Here is a 13,375-nt window from a genome sequence, read left to right as displayed (position 1 = left end):
ACAAGGCGGCCAAAATGCGACTTTCTTTTTCTTTCTGCAAATCTATTGGAGCCCCCCCCCCCCCCCCACAGAAACAATGAAGGATTTCTCTCAGCAACGCGCAGTGTTTTGTGTTGCCCTAAGCATTTCTCTTTGAGAAAACTCAAATCGGGCCAAGTGCCACAGACTTGCCGTGGGTCAGAGGTCGGAAAATATAACCCCCCCATGGGATTTGTTCACAGCGTGAAAACGAAGACTTACTTTTACCCTCAAAGATATGACCCAATGCGTCAGCTATAGCAGAGCCCGGAGAGCCGTTTCATGATCGCCACCGCCGTTGTCATCGGAGGGAACGGAGTGCGCATCCTGCTTGGATGAAGGACAGCTGGACGCCTCTGAAGCACTGTGGTCGATGCCCTGGCTGATTTGATTCACTTATACATGAATGTTCAGCAGAGGCTGATAATCAGTGCATATCGCGCGCGCGCGTGTGTGTGTACGCACAGATTGTTTTCGATGGGAAAGAGGCAGCACATTAAGTCGCAGGCCCCATGCACACGTAAAACCTCAGTTCCATCAGGTACACAGTGTTCATTCGGCCTCACTGCCGCACCGACACAGAGTGAGCAGCTCCGTCTCGTGAATCTCTGATACAGCACGGGTAATATAACTGGGGTGTTGAATCTCAACGCTGCGAAAAATAGGGAAGCAACGAGGCAGCTGCAGAGAAATCACGGGCCGCTTACACTCCACCGTCTCGCAGTTTTGAAATTAATGACCCATAATTGGCTCGTGACATTATGATGACTGTGTCTGTTGTCAACGCCGGCACACACAAAGCTTCACTGTTATTCTAGTGTGCGTGTGTGTGTGTGTGTGTGTGTGTGTGTGTGTGTGTCAATGCGACGCGACACGCAGAGTCAGCAGGAAGAGGGGAAAAAAAGCAGTTTCACTGTGTCAGTTCTCGTCTCTTCGGGGCCATTCGCAGCAGTGGCCGCCTAATGTACAACAAGAGAAGCAGAAAGAGTCGCTGCGTTAGTCAGGATGGTTTGTCTGCCCTGCTGGCTCTTAGTCCCGCTCTGCTCTGAAGCGAAATATGCTCCTCTACTCGGCTGGTTTCAAAAAAGCCAACAACAAACAAAAAAAACAACTCAGGTTCTTTCCTGGCTCCCTCCCTTCTTTTTCTCCGCTTGGCAAGCGTCTTACAATACATCTTATCAGCATGAGTAAGGTTGACGGAGACCCTCCCTGCCAAGTGAGGGAGACGGCACACTCGCCCCCATTTGCTCAAATGAAATTCCGGTGTTGGGAAAGGACACGGGAATAGATTCCTCTGCTCACATAGGTGACAAATGTGAACGGGCTGTCGGCCTAATCAGCATATTTTCCTACATTTCGGTGGGTAATCCTGCCAAAAAGTGGGGGGATAAAAGTGCCAACGCCAAAGTTATTTAACCTTCAGAGAGAATTTATGATGATTTGATTTTTGTGTGCATGCGGGACTACAGCTAATGTGCCACCTGCGGTCACAGAGAATTTTGCGAAGCAACTTCCAATAATCACCCAGGACACCATTGGGCTTCCAAAATGTCCTCATCCTCAAAGACTATAGCGTCTTGGTAGACGTGACAACATGCTGCTTCGAAAAACGGCAAAAGTTTGTCAGACTTATTTCATTTCCACTGACCAACTTTAACATACCCTCTCAGTGCTTGTAAGTATAATGTTCTTGTATGATACAAGAACAACAACGACGTTTCATTATTTCAGAGTTAATTATGGGTTCATGGAGATGCTGAACATTTGTTCTCGTGACATGCAACTTTGGCCTCAGTCTTTATCATATAGCCAAGTCAGTTTTAAACATTACTCCTTTAACAAACGTCCATTGGTGCTTTCAACCAAGAATGCTGTTAATATTCGTTTATTATTGATTAAACTAGCTGACGGATAAAACAAACTGCTGGCCAGTGTTAGGGAGCACTTGTTTTTAACACATGTACAAAATAGGTAATATATAATCGTAGCAGGTAAAGTGACTTGACTCAACTTAGCAAATTGTCTGCCAATGAAGTAGGGAATTGCTTTCACTTTTCTAGGCCATGATGGGAGATTAGTTGTATTCACAGGATTTCTGCAAGGTGGACTTAACTCTAACAAGAGGTACGTTTTGCATTTTAGTAGCAAAGAATTAACGTGTCACACTATCCCAGTGTCATATATATATATAAATATATATTAATAAACCAGCGTGCAGGATGAATCTTCACTGCTTAAAGAAAGTGGACTGAAAACAGTGCTTTTGACAGCAGTGACTTTCTCTTCAGTTGTGTGCGTGCGTCCTCCTCGCCCGAGATCGCTTCCAGTGTTTTTTAACAGGGCTAACAGGAACATTTGCTGAATACACGTGCAGGGATTGTGTTCCAAAAGCATTGAATGAGGGTGGTGGTGGGGGGGGTGTTATCTGATACTCTTTACTGTAAACACTGTCAGTGTTTTGTCTGGCTGCGGTCGGCCGCAGCTCGGCTTCACCGTGTTTCGGCTGAAGTGTAAAGTCCCTATCTGGCGTAATTTCGGCCCTGATGGTTGCAGACGTCGCAGATTTAGAATTGAGTTAGATGGTTTGTATATGAGGTGTCGGGAAACCACTGAGCTTTAACTGTTATCATTGGGAAACTCGTGTCGGTGCGAACTCTGCTTCAGGGAGACTGTGGTACGTCCGGGCACACAGATTTGCCTGCATTTGTCTTAATGGGTACCATTAATGGTACCACATGTATTTACATGGGGTTGTACTTGTGCCTCTCAGCTCCTAAAGATAACTTTCATTTCAATCACTGCCTTGTGAATCCCTTGTCTTAACGGCTGAGGGAATAGGAATAGTAAAGTTGATCTCTAAAGGTCAAAGATAATCCTTCTAGCTTGTGTTAATAACCTGCACATTTTCTGTGTACCATGTGAACCTATATTTTCCCATTTTTGCATCAAACAGTAGGGGACCCTCACTTTCTCAAGGTAGTCGTCTCTGAAACAACACTTAGAAAATCGTCAGCACAATAAAACTTGCCCTTGAAACACAGACACACCTCTGGAATACATTAAGCCGTTACATAACAACATTAGGCCACACATAATTGGGATGATAAAATTATAATGTAAATGAACGAGGCAGGTGACATGGACGTATAATTGCCAAATTTGCAGGTATTTTACGTTTAATTATGGAACTAGACTTTGGAGTTATACAGGTAAAAATAAAAATGTTACAGGGGGTTGACATTTACAATAGTAGACGCTCAAATCAAATTTCCTAAATGATTGCTTTATTAAGATAGATAGAGCAGAGCTGCACACATCAGTACTTCACATCACAGGGTGGCATTCGTTCTCTGACATTTATGTGATCAGCGATGATGAAAACTATATTCAGACCTGGATGTCTCATACATCCGTTCTCGACGCCGGGTTTGTGTGAGTCACCTAATCTCAGCAGCCAGGAGAAAATAACGCTGTGAGCTAGTTTTCTAGAAAACATTTTGTATTATTGTTTCCCCCCCGGTGAATTCTGTTTGATTGTAGCCAATTTGTCTGACGTGGCCACACTAACTGGGTTCGTCTCGTCTCTCGACAGGTGATGAGCGGGAATGTACCATGTCTGAAGTACAGGGAACGCTGGAGTTTTCTGTGGAGTTGCATAAGTTTCACAATGTGGATCTCTTTCAAAGGGGGTAAGCAATTTTTTCTTTGAGCCATATCACATCTCTGGAGTTCTGACTTTTGCTTATTACCTGCATGGCTTTGCAAAACTAGCAAGCGGGCAAACTCGCGGAACATATTCGGATACACACATCTTAATATTTTGTATTCAGAAGCGGCCATTTTAATCTCGTGACTTTTTTTCTCCTAAAGTATACCTACAACATGAATTCCTAAGACACATATACAGTAGAATTCGGTACAAACTGGCAACATGTCCCGTGCATTTCAGATCATCTTTGCTTATTGATCCAAAGGTCAGATTGTTCCAAAGGTCCGATTGCTCTGACCTTTGTATGAGACCCATGTCCCGTCCACCCAATTATAACATTGCTAAACAGGAAAACAAAAAAAAAGAAGGGAAAATACTGGTGAAGGTATGACTCATCCCGGAATGATGCCGGCACAGTTCCATTTATTCGGTGAATTAGGTTGATTTTTGGAGTGAGATAATGAGCCGCAAAAAAATGACGTCACAGAAACAAAGGCATCTATAGAATGTCTGTGTTGCGATGAAAAAGAGTGGACATCAAAAGTTGTACTCCAGTTGAGATTTCCATGATATGTTGGTGTTTATCCTGTCACGATGTGTGTGCAGGGAGATTAAAATCCTTTCATCTGGTCGGGCTCGGGCTCTCTGAAACACCAGCTTTCCCTCAAATGGGCCTGGGCTAAAGCCTTACCATGATAATCCCTTCAGCCGAGTGCACTAATATTTTGTTACCGGGTTTCCACGTTGCTTTCAGAAAGCACCGCAGAGCCCGTTTGAATAAAGAGCAGAGGCGACGCCTCGGGATTCAGGATCTTCAAGTACACGAATGAGCAAATGAGTACTACAGAGTGAAAAGGAATGGCAGTGTTTCTGCTGGTTGGGTCACATATAAACTAAACCCAGTGCAGGGTCACATGTCTCCGTCTCCACCCTTGAGACGTGTCTCGGCGTCTTCCCGGGCCATTTTATGCCTTGCCCTGTCCTGACGAAGGATAACCTAGGTACCAGGACCTGTATACATCTCCTCACACTGAAAATGGAATTTGCTGAGATCGATACCAAATCCCTGCACCGGACTGCGATTAAATCTGCATTTGATTTGTAAAGAAGGACGAATGGCGGTGAGCACATGGCACTTTCGCTCTCCACTAATGGAGGCCAAGTCGGACCGCTGCAGAGGCTCAGATTGTGAACCCAGCGCTGCATTTTCCTGACGTAATGTAGTCTAGTGAAACTTGGCAAAACTGATGATAAGTTTCGCTGTCCTCCAGCATCTATTCACCGGGAGCAATTTCAAATGTGGTAAAGTGTGAGCATGTATATGTCTGCTCAAAGAGGTTTGTGGATTAGCCTCTGACCAGCTACCACAGCCCCATAGTTGACCTGTTTCATGCCACGCAACAGTCCTTATTTATTCATCAACCTTCTAAAACCTTTTATCCGCGCCCTTCTCCGTCAAGCCCGCCGACGGACGCACTGATTGTGACAGTGTTCACCGCCAACATGCTTCGGTCCCCTGCTGTAGGCTGCCAACGCGTCCCTTGAGGGCCCGAGATGTGCTTTTGCGCAAAGCTGCATTGGCTTGAGCGGTCAGAGTGACCTCCTCGGAGAGGCGTCTCCTTCGCTGCCCGTGGTCTGGACCGTCTCCTGAACTATCCATACACAAGTCAACCATCTCTCACATGCACCGTGCTCATATTCCGTTTCCCTGTGGCTCTTCGAGCTGTAATAACCTCCTTTCAAAACATCCTCATCCTGCGTTTAATATATGCTTGTTAGAATATCTAGCAACCAGCGCGCATCTGATACCACATGCCACACACTTAACTCCCTTTGAATAGAGGGCGCATTATTATGTCTTTTTAATTATTAACAACCGTTTGCCCGTCATCCGTTAATAATTTAACTACGTTTGTACAATTCACGGCCGATTTGGCTTAGCATGACATCGTTAACTTGTCGTCCATGTCATAAAGAGACCACGTCTGATGCTGCACCTGGTCAGCATTATTATGTATAACCTTCCGAGACACCTCTCGGCGATTTGCTTCCTCCCCTTCAGGTTCTACCAGGTCCGAGCAGGATTGAAGGTCTCGCCCCGGGTGCCCCACAGGTTGACAGCGACAACTCAAGGCAACACAGGTAAGGGGGCAGTGATGTTCACAGCCACGCCAACTTGTGCAGAATTCAGAATCTAGTACTGTTACTCAGTTTAGGGCCGCGACTAACGAGTCATTTCATAATCGACGAATCTGTCGATTATTTTATGCTGAAAAATGTCGATCGTGTTTCCCCGAACCCTCCAAGATGATGTTTGGTGTTGTCCACACACCAAAGATATTCAGTTCATTGTCACCGAGGAGCAAAGAAACCAGAAAATGTTCAAGAAGCTGAAATCATCCAATATTTAATTTTCTCCACATAAAAACAACTTGAACCAATAAATTAATTATCATAATTGTTGGTGATTAATTTGGTCATCGATTACTAATTAATTAATCGAATAACCATTGCAGCTTTAATTCAGTTATGGGTGGGAGGCAATGTTTGCTGTGGTTTTTTTTCTTCTCTTGTGGACATTCAGAATGTCTTAATGCTTATTTTGTATGTTTTTGTGGTCTTTGTTAAATCACTTTGTAGTCATTCTGCGGTCTTTTGTTAGCTATTCTCTTTATTTCGTCTTATCTTAGTCCATGTGTCAAATGTTCCTCTTTAGTGGAATTTCACTTGACCAACAGTCTGGGCATTTTGGTCTGATCACAGTCAACTAACTGATGAAAATTCAGCTCTTTGTTGTCTCCGGGTTACATTGAGCATTTCAGTCATTCCAGTCCAGACAGACGAAACGTTTCACTTTTTCTTTTTCCATTTCATTTCATTGTCGTTTCACTCAAACTTGTATTTTTTACTTTGGATTTTATCTTATCGTACTGATGAAAGTTAAATGGAACTACTGCATCTAAAACAAAAAGGCTATAATTGTGTCTTCTCTTTTTTCCTTTAATGAAATTATAGAGAGATATTGGTCAAGTTTTGTCGTCCCATAGTGTTAAATTACATCTGTGCGTTGAAAGGGTTAATGGCGAACATTTTTAATCGTTCACTACTTTGTGTGACTTGGTCGTCATTTTGTGGTGTGCAGCTATGTTTGACGTTTTGCTTCCATTTGTGGTATTCTTGTGTCTCTGCATTGGTGTTTATGTTGGGGTTGTTCTCTGTGTCATTGCAGTCATATTGCATCTTTTTGTCGCTTCTTTTCGGTCATCTTGCACTCGCTTGTGCTCCTTTTTTATTTAAGTTCAAACCATAAATGTTAACAGTGACTTCCGACTGAGGACAAACCTCGATTTGTGCCTGGTCGGCCTGTTTAATAATCCATCCATGTATTCTGTATACATGAACTTCATGAGGATAAAATGCTGTTTGGACAAAAACAAGAACACTAATATATCAGAGACTCTACAGCGCTGAACCACGGCAGCTTAAATGCATTTTAACACCCTCTAGTATCACTGAATTCACATCAGATATCATCATGGGCATCAAATAATGACTTTATTTTGACTCCCCACAGTGTAAATCCTGTTTGAGCAGGTTGCGCTTTACCCACAGTGGTTCGTGCCCAAAGGGGACTGAGTGTGTGAAAATCTCCCTGCACACAGGGAATCGTTCGTGCCTGAAATATCAGTGGATCGATCGCGGTTGTCTTTGAAGTGCTCTCGCAATTTTTTTCGCGTATTAGTGCGGCGAGTGTCGCTCTGTCTTCTTCTGTGCCTGTCCTGGGGGGGGGGAGAAAAAATATGAGAGTAATTTTACAGAATTAATGTAGAAACGGGATAATGTGAACATGTCCAACGGTGGTCTCCGGACCTTTGTGTCGCGGCTACATTCCTGACATCTGTGGATTCAGAAGCACTTTGGCTAGAGATAACTAGACGGATGTCTTTCTTAAACTAGAGCTATGAACAGATGCGAGAATAGGCTACCAGATCCTGTCATCGGCTCATTGAGGTGTAGTGGATTTCCCTCAGCATGCGCCAGAACCCTTTAATATTTACTGTGGATAAAAGCCACCGAATTAAAAAAACAACCAAATATACATTTTCAACAACGTACATGCAAAATGCATTGTCTGCCTTTCAGTTACACATCAGATACTGAGAGCGGTGCGGTGCGGGGGGGTTTATTTTATGTCTCCACCTCGTCTACGTGATTTAGGACTTTTGGCTCTTTGGATCGAAGACTGACTGACTCCCGCTGCAGAATAAATAGCACCCATTTGTACGTGGGTGTCCTCCAACGGCAAATGCGAACAAGATGGCTGTCCTTTAAATGTAAATCACTTTCAGGTAGTCAAGGTTGTTGATTTCCTCCTGGTTGGGCGATTGTCCTTTTTTTCTGTGCGATGACTAGAATAGAAAGGTCGAATGAATAGAAACAAATAAAACAATTGGGATTTATGTGTTCCAGTAGTGACACGACCTCTTGTGTTGTAATGCAGGATTCAAGACTGGAATATGGCAGAAAAGGCTTAAAGGTGCAATGTGTAATTCAGGTGGCCGGGTGCTCGAGCAAGAAGCAAAGCAAGAGTTAACATCGACAATAGGTTGCTAAATACACAGCTGTGAGCTAATAGTGACTAAATAGCAATAGCAAAAACTTAGATGAAGTAATTTCAGAGTCCAAGAGTCAATTTCACAATGTCTTACTTCGAAGAAGGCAATATACCCTTTCCACGTTTGGCCCTAACTCTGGAGCTATCTCTGGTGGGTATGTGTGATATTAATTTATGGCCAGAACATTTAAGTTTAATAATTTCCTCCTCTAAAACTTCATTTCGTCATGTTTCTTAATTAAGAATGCCAAAGATAGTACTTTGCGCTACGCGTCTTTATGTCTGTCCCTTTCTCAATACAATTACATGCAGATGGTTTCTACTCATGATGAAGACTCCACATGCGTTGTCCTCTTTTGCATTCATTAGTCGTGGCGCACTGTCTCTGAACCTACCCAAGCGTTAACATTCGGATTACTGACATTTCAGGAAGCCGTTTCACCGGCAATGCCGATTCACAGGAATAATGGCTATTTTTAGCTCGTCAAGACTGGAGCACCGTGTGTGTCAGTGTGTGTGTGTGTGTGTGTGTGTGTGTGTGTGTGTGTGTAGTCAGATCTAGCTGTATGTGTGAGGTCTACATTTGCACTGTTCATGTGAGGATGTTTATGAATTCAGGTTGTGGACTTCCCATGGCTCCGGTATAAGCGAAGAGAAATGTTCAATGATGTCACAGCTATAGAGGAGCTGTGTGTGTGTGTGTGTGTGTGTGTGTGTGTGTGTGTGTCTGACAGGGCAGGACTGCAGGCGGTAAGACAAATTTCTTCACCTCATTGCGGATAGAGAGAAAGTAGGCAAAAATATTGATGGATTGCAATGGAGATGATGGAAATAGCGGTCCACTAGTCTTGCTCTTGGCGTGTTATTTTTAGGGTGCTTAATTCGGGATGTGCAGTTTTTGCCTAACGTCAGGTGAGGAACAGGAGGCAAAGCATCGTCCAGCTGGAGGAGGCCTCGGTATAAAATAGAGTTTTGTTGCTGTGCGCACAATGAAACATAATTGCTTCTTTTTTTTTAAAGGTTAGATTAGAAGATTCCAATCAATAGCATGTCAATGTGTTAAAGTGGCTGTAAACGATATTGTTATCATACCAGATAAATCCAATGACTGCTTGTATGTGAAAGTGGTCACTCGTAGCGATGATCTCGTATTTGTAGTGTCAGTTGCTTGTTTGAATTTTGACATCTTGTTTTAAGATGTGGAACGTCACTCTGAATGAGTGCGAATGTCGATTCACGTCTGCCTGATCTGTAAATGGACTATAGGTCGCTGAAAAAAAGTTCATCCTGTCAACTTTAAGCTGGTAATATGCACTGATGTGCTTATAGGTTATCTATGCTGCCCCCAGGTGGCTGAAAAAATAAGTGAATGCAGGTTTTGGTTGAAATCACGATGTAAATAGCTTAGCATGAAGCCCAGAACCAGCATTAAACAGTTAGCCTCTGGCATGTTTGCAAATCTTTATATAGATATATCTTATCTTATAACATTCATACGTGCGGAGGTGAGCACAGTCCTTATAATGACTAATTCCTGACGAGGAAAAAAGCATTAGAAGATGTATTTCTACTGTGTAAGGGCACAGTTCAAAACGATTGCCATTTTGTAGGTGGCCATGTGCCAGCGTGTAGGTTTGTGAACCTACCCCCCCCCCCCCCCCCCCCCTTATTGCACCTCCTCCCACAAGGTCACGTATTAAGCCTGTGGACCCTGAGCATGAACGCACCAGCCAGCACTCTGGACGGGAAAGGCATTCATCATACGCGGACACAGGAAATAATCCCTCACTATAAATCCCTACTTCTCCGTGAAAGTGTGTGCTTGACATTTCAGTCGTGTGTGTGCGCCCTTCACACAAATGGGTTTTGTGTGGAGGATCGTGCCACGCTCTCAGCGGAGGCACTGAAGGGGCGTGACTCACGCTCAGTGATTTTTTCCGTGTCAGACTGTTAACCGACTACTCCAAGATACTCCCTCATATTAGTATCACGGAGAGCAATTCTGCAAAGGAGTCGTGAACACACGCACACACACACACACACACGCACACACACGCACACACACACACAGCGGATGTAGAGCACCAGAGGCTGAGAGCAGATTATTTCCGGCACACTGTGGCTCGAGCTCCTAATGAAATTTCGGCAAGTTTTAATGTGCAGGATGTGATAACGCTCCGACACCTGCGAGAACTGCAGTTTTACACTGTTCTGTGTCAAGAACAGTTCCTGTTGGTCTGGCTCACTAACAAAATATCAATGGGACGTGCCTAAATGTGTCTTGCTAGTAATCACATTCACGTCCAACAAGAACCACGTGGAAATGCAGTTGAACATTACGTGTTGTTTTTTTCATAGCGTTAGCATATTTATGTGTCATGTACATCTTTTTGGAAATCGTAAGTTACTGTGGCATTTATGGTAAGAGCATTTCTGCCAGGATAGGAGAGAAAAAAATTCTCGGTCATCCAAGTTCTGCTATATTTAGAAGTGCCAATCCCCGGGCAAGTGGAATGGCTCTAAAGTCTTCTGGTAATGGCGTAATGGTGACTTTAAAAGTCAGAATTATCACTTATTTTTATTCTTGTCATTCGTGATATTGGATATATATCTAAAAGTGCTAAGTCAAGGAAAACTAGATGTGTTTTACATTCTCGAAAGCTTCTTTAATGCTGGGGTGCGACTACATGATATCCGACCCGACCCGAGAGACGAAGGGCGTCGGTGGGTTTGGAAATTATCATCAATGTGCATCAAGTACCACTATTGAGTGTTCACGTGGTGAACAAAGAGAAGAGCGGCGTCGTCGCCGTTGCAAGGTGGAACTGTGAAACAGTTCGTTGAGTTTGTGGCAACAGCTTTTTCCGCCGAAGCACGTCGTGGTAGAGTCTGTCATGTCTCTTGGCCACCATACGCCGAGAATGCTTAGTTCCCTTATCTCCCACAGTGACCATCTGAAGAAACGAAAAATAACTTCTAGTCCGACCCCATCATGAAGCAAGTGGCAGCATGCGGTGATAAGTCATGTGTGATTTAAAATCACAGTCCATATCTTGGGATACTAGGATGAAATATGAATAAGTCTGACTGACTTAAATTGTCACAGTCTGGATCTCATAATTTTGATATGTTGGTGATATTTCTATGCGTGTTATTATACTAATTTCTCTGCAGATTTAGAGAAATCCTGCTGTTTGACTCTTCCCTACCTATATTGTGGCCACAGTGGCTGCTGTATTCATTTTAATGTTTACTGGGAAAACACATTTTACGGACAATTTATGTGAGAGCCGGCACATCCTTGTAGACACACCAAATTAAGTAATGTGCAACACAAATGTGAACTAAAAGAGCAACAAACACAGCTCAGACATGTCTGTCATAACAGTAGAAGATTACAAATATAATATATGTGTGCTTAGCTGTATTGGATTGCCTTACACTGAACATTATACATATGCGGGTAGTTTTTTTTCCGCTTTCTCTCTTCATGCAAACAGTACTGCTGTCAATGTCAAAGCAGCTTTTGTTATCGAGGTCTTATCTTGTTGCTCCCGCGGTGCGGGGTGTAACATTGAATCAATCCAGTACAGCAAACTGTTATTCAAAAGAAGTACAGTCCATGTGCGTGTTGCAAAAAACAGCAAACTTGGAAACTGCCTCGGCTACGGTTTGTGGATTTTTGCGTCTTTGGCCACGGTGAAGGGCGACCCGGCACAGGAGACGGGGCGTGGATGCACCGTGGGCGAGGCCTCGACTCCTTGAAAGGTCAAACGCACACAGAATCATTTCTTAGACTGATATTTAATCAATTATGAGTCTTTAATCCTCTTTGGCCGCTGGGCAGCAACCCAGACGAACACGAGGACACGTGTCAAAAAAAAAGCTACAACTACAACTCCGTGCACATCCGCAGTGGGATTACGCCGTCCCCCTCACACATCCACCGAGCCCCTGACAACAGTCATGCTCCCGAACGTCCGTCATCCTCGCCGGGGGCCTTGATGCTGCGAGCACAGTCGCGGCATCATCAGACGAGCGCCTGCCGAGGGAGGGGAGGGGAAGAAACGAGACAGAGGAGAGCACAAGCTCAGCAGGAGATGTCAAAGGACCTCTCGCGGCTCACAGCTGGACGGCAACTCCGCCTCGGTGACTGCAGTGCTGCCAGGCAGAATGAGCTGTAGTAGCGAAGAGAAAGCTGTCCCCCCCAAAAAGAGCTGGGACATGGGAGAAACACTCATTCATCAATAAGGGCGCACATAGTTTCATGCACTGTGATGTTCTATTTTGATTGTTTATCCTAACCAAAAGAGGAAGTCTCAAGATGAGATAGTGAAAAACAAATCTACCATTTATCAGAGCGGTATAACTCCCAGCAAGGGAATAAAAATGTATTTCCCAGGAAATAGTATTCATTTGAAGCTGCCGGGGCCATTAAATGGTCAGTAAGCAATTCTGAAGCAATACACCTTTAGCAACAATCAGCGAATAATTCGTCACGGTCTGTTAGCTGTCCGTTCTGGGTTTTCGGCGCGCACACGGGTGAGCGGGTAGCAATGCAACAGACTTGAACAGCAGTCAATCACGATGTCAAACACCCTTTTTATAGCATCAAAAAAGAAAAGGAAAACCAAACCTATCAGGAAAATTAACACTTGAGCATATAACCCTGATAAGAACGAGCTAATGTGACATAAACCTTTCTTTTTTTTGGGGGGGGGGGGGATTTATTGGCATGAACTTCGCTGTTTAATTTGGGGGGGGGGTTATGGCCTTTACTGCAGCCAGCCACCAGAGGGCAATGGATACGTTTTGCCGTCACTTTTGGGAGCTGTCATTTCATTGATGTTCTGTACACATTTTTTTTTTTTTTTTACACCTGGGAAAATATGGGCAAATCTCCGCACATGTTCCCAGATCTGAATATACACACTGGGATCCCATCACAAATCCCGGTAAACATTTGCAAATGTCATGTTAGGCATTTTCTAATACAATTTAAAAATCCAAGCACGTACTGCAGATGATGCATT

General features: G+C 43.9%; 1 protein-coding gene across 1 annotated transcript in view; it reads left to right on the top strand.

Moving 5' to 3' along the window:
* fam135b (family with sequence similarity 135 member B) overlaps positions 1–13,375 on the top strand; it is a 40,759-nt gene that overhangs the window by 2,753 nt on the left and 24,631 nt on the right. Inside the window, exons 2-3 of the mRNA XM_047332248.1 lie at positions 3,611–3,707; positions 5,790–5,869. Coding sequence (XP_047188204.1) covers positions 3,631–3,707; positions 5,790–5,869 — 157 coding nt within the window. The 5' untranslated portion in view covers positions 3,611–3,630. The remainder of the gene's footprint in view (positions 1–3,610; positions 3,708–5,789; positions 5,870–13,375) is intronic.

Source organism: Scophthalmus maximus, chromosome 5, assembly GCF_022379125.1.
Source record: "Scophthalmus maximus strain ysfricsl-2021 chromosome 5, ASM2237912v1, whole genome shotgun sequence".
Taxonomy (NCBI): domain Eukaryota; kingdom Metazoa; phylum Chordata; class Actinopteri; order Pleuronectiformes; family Scophthalmidae; genus Scophthalmus; species Scophthalmus maximus.
Note: the sequence above shows the minus strand (reverse complement) of the source record. Positions and strands in the feature narration are given on the sequence as shown.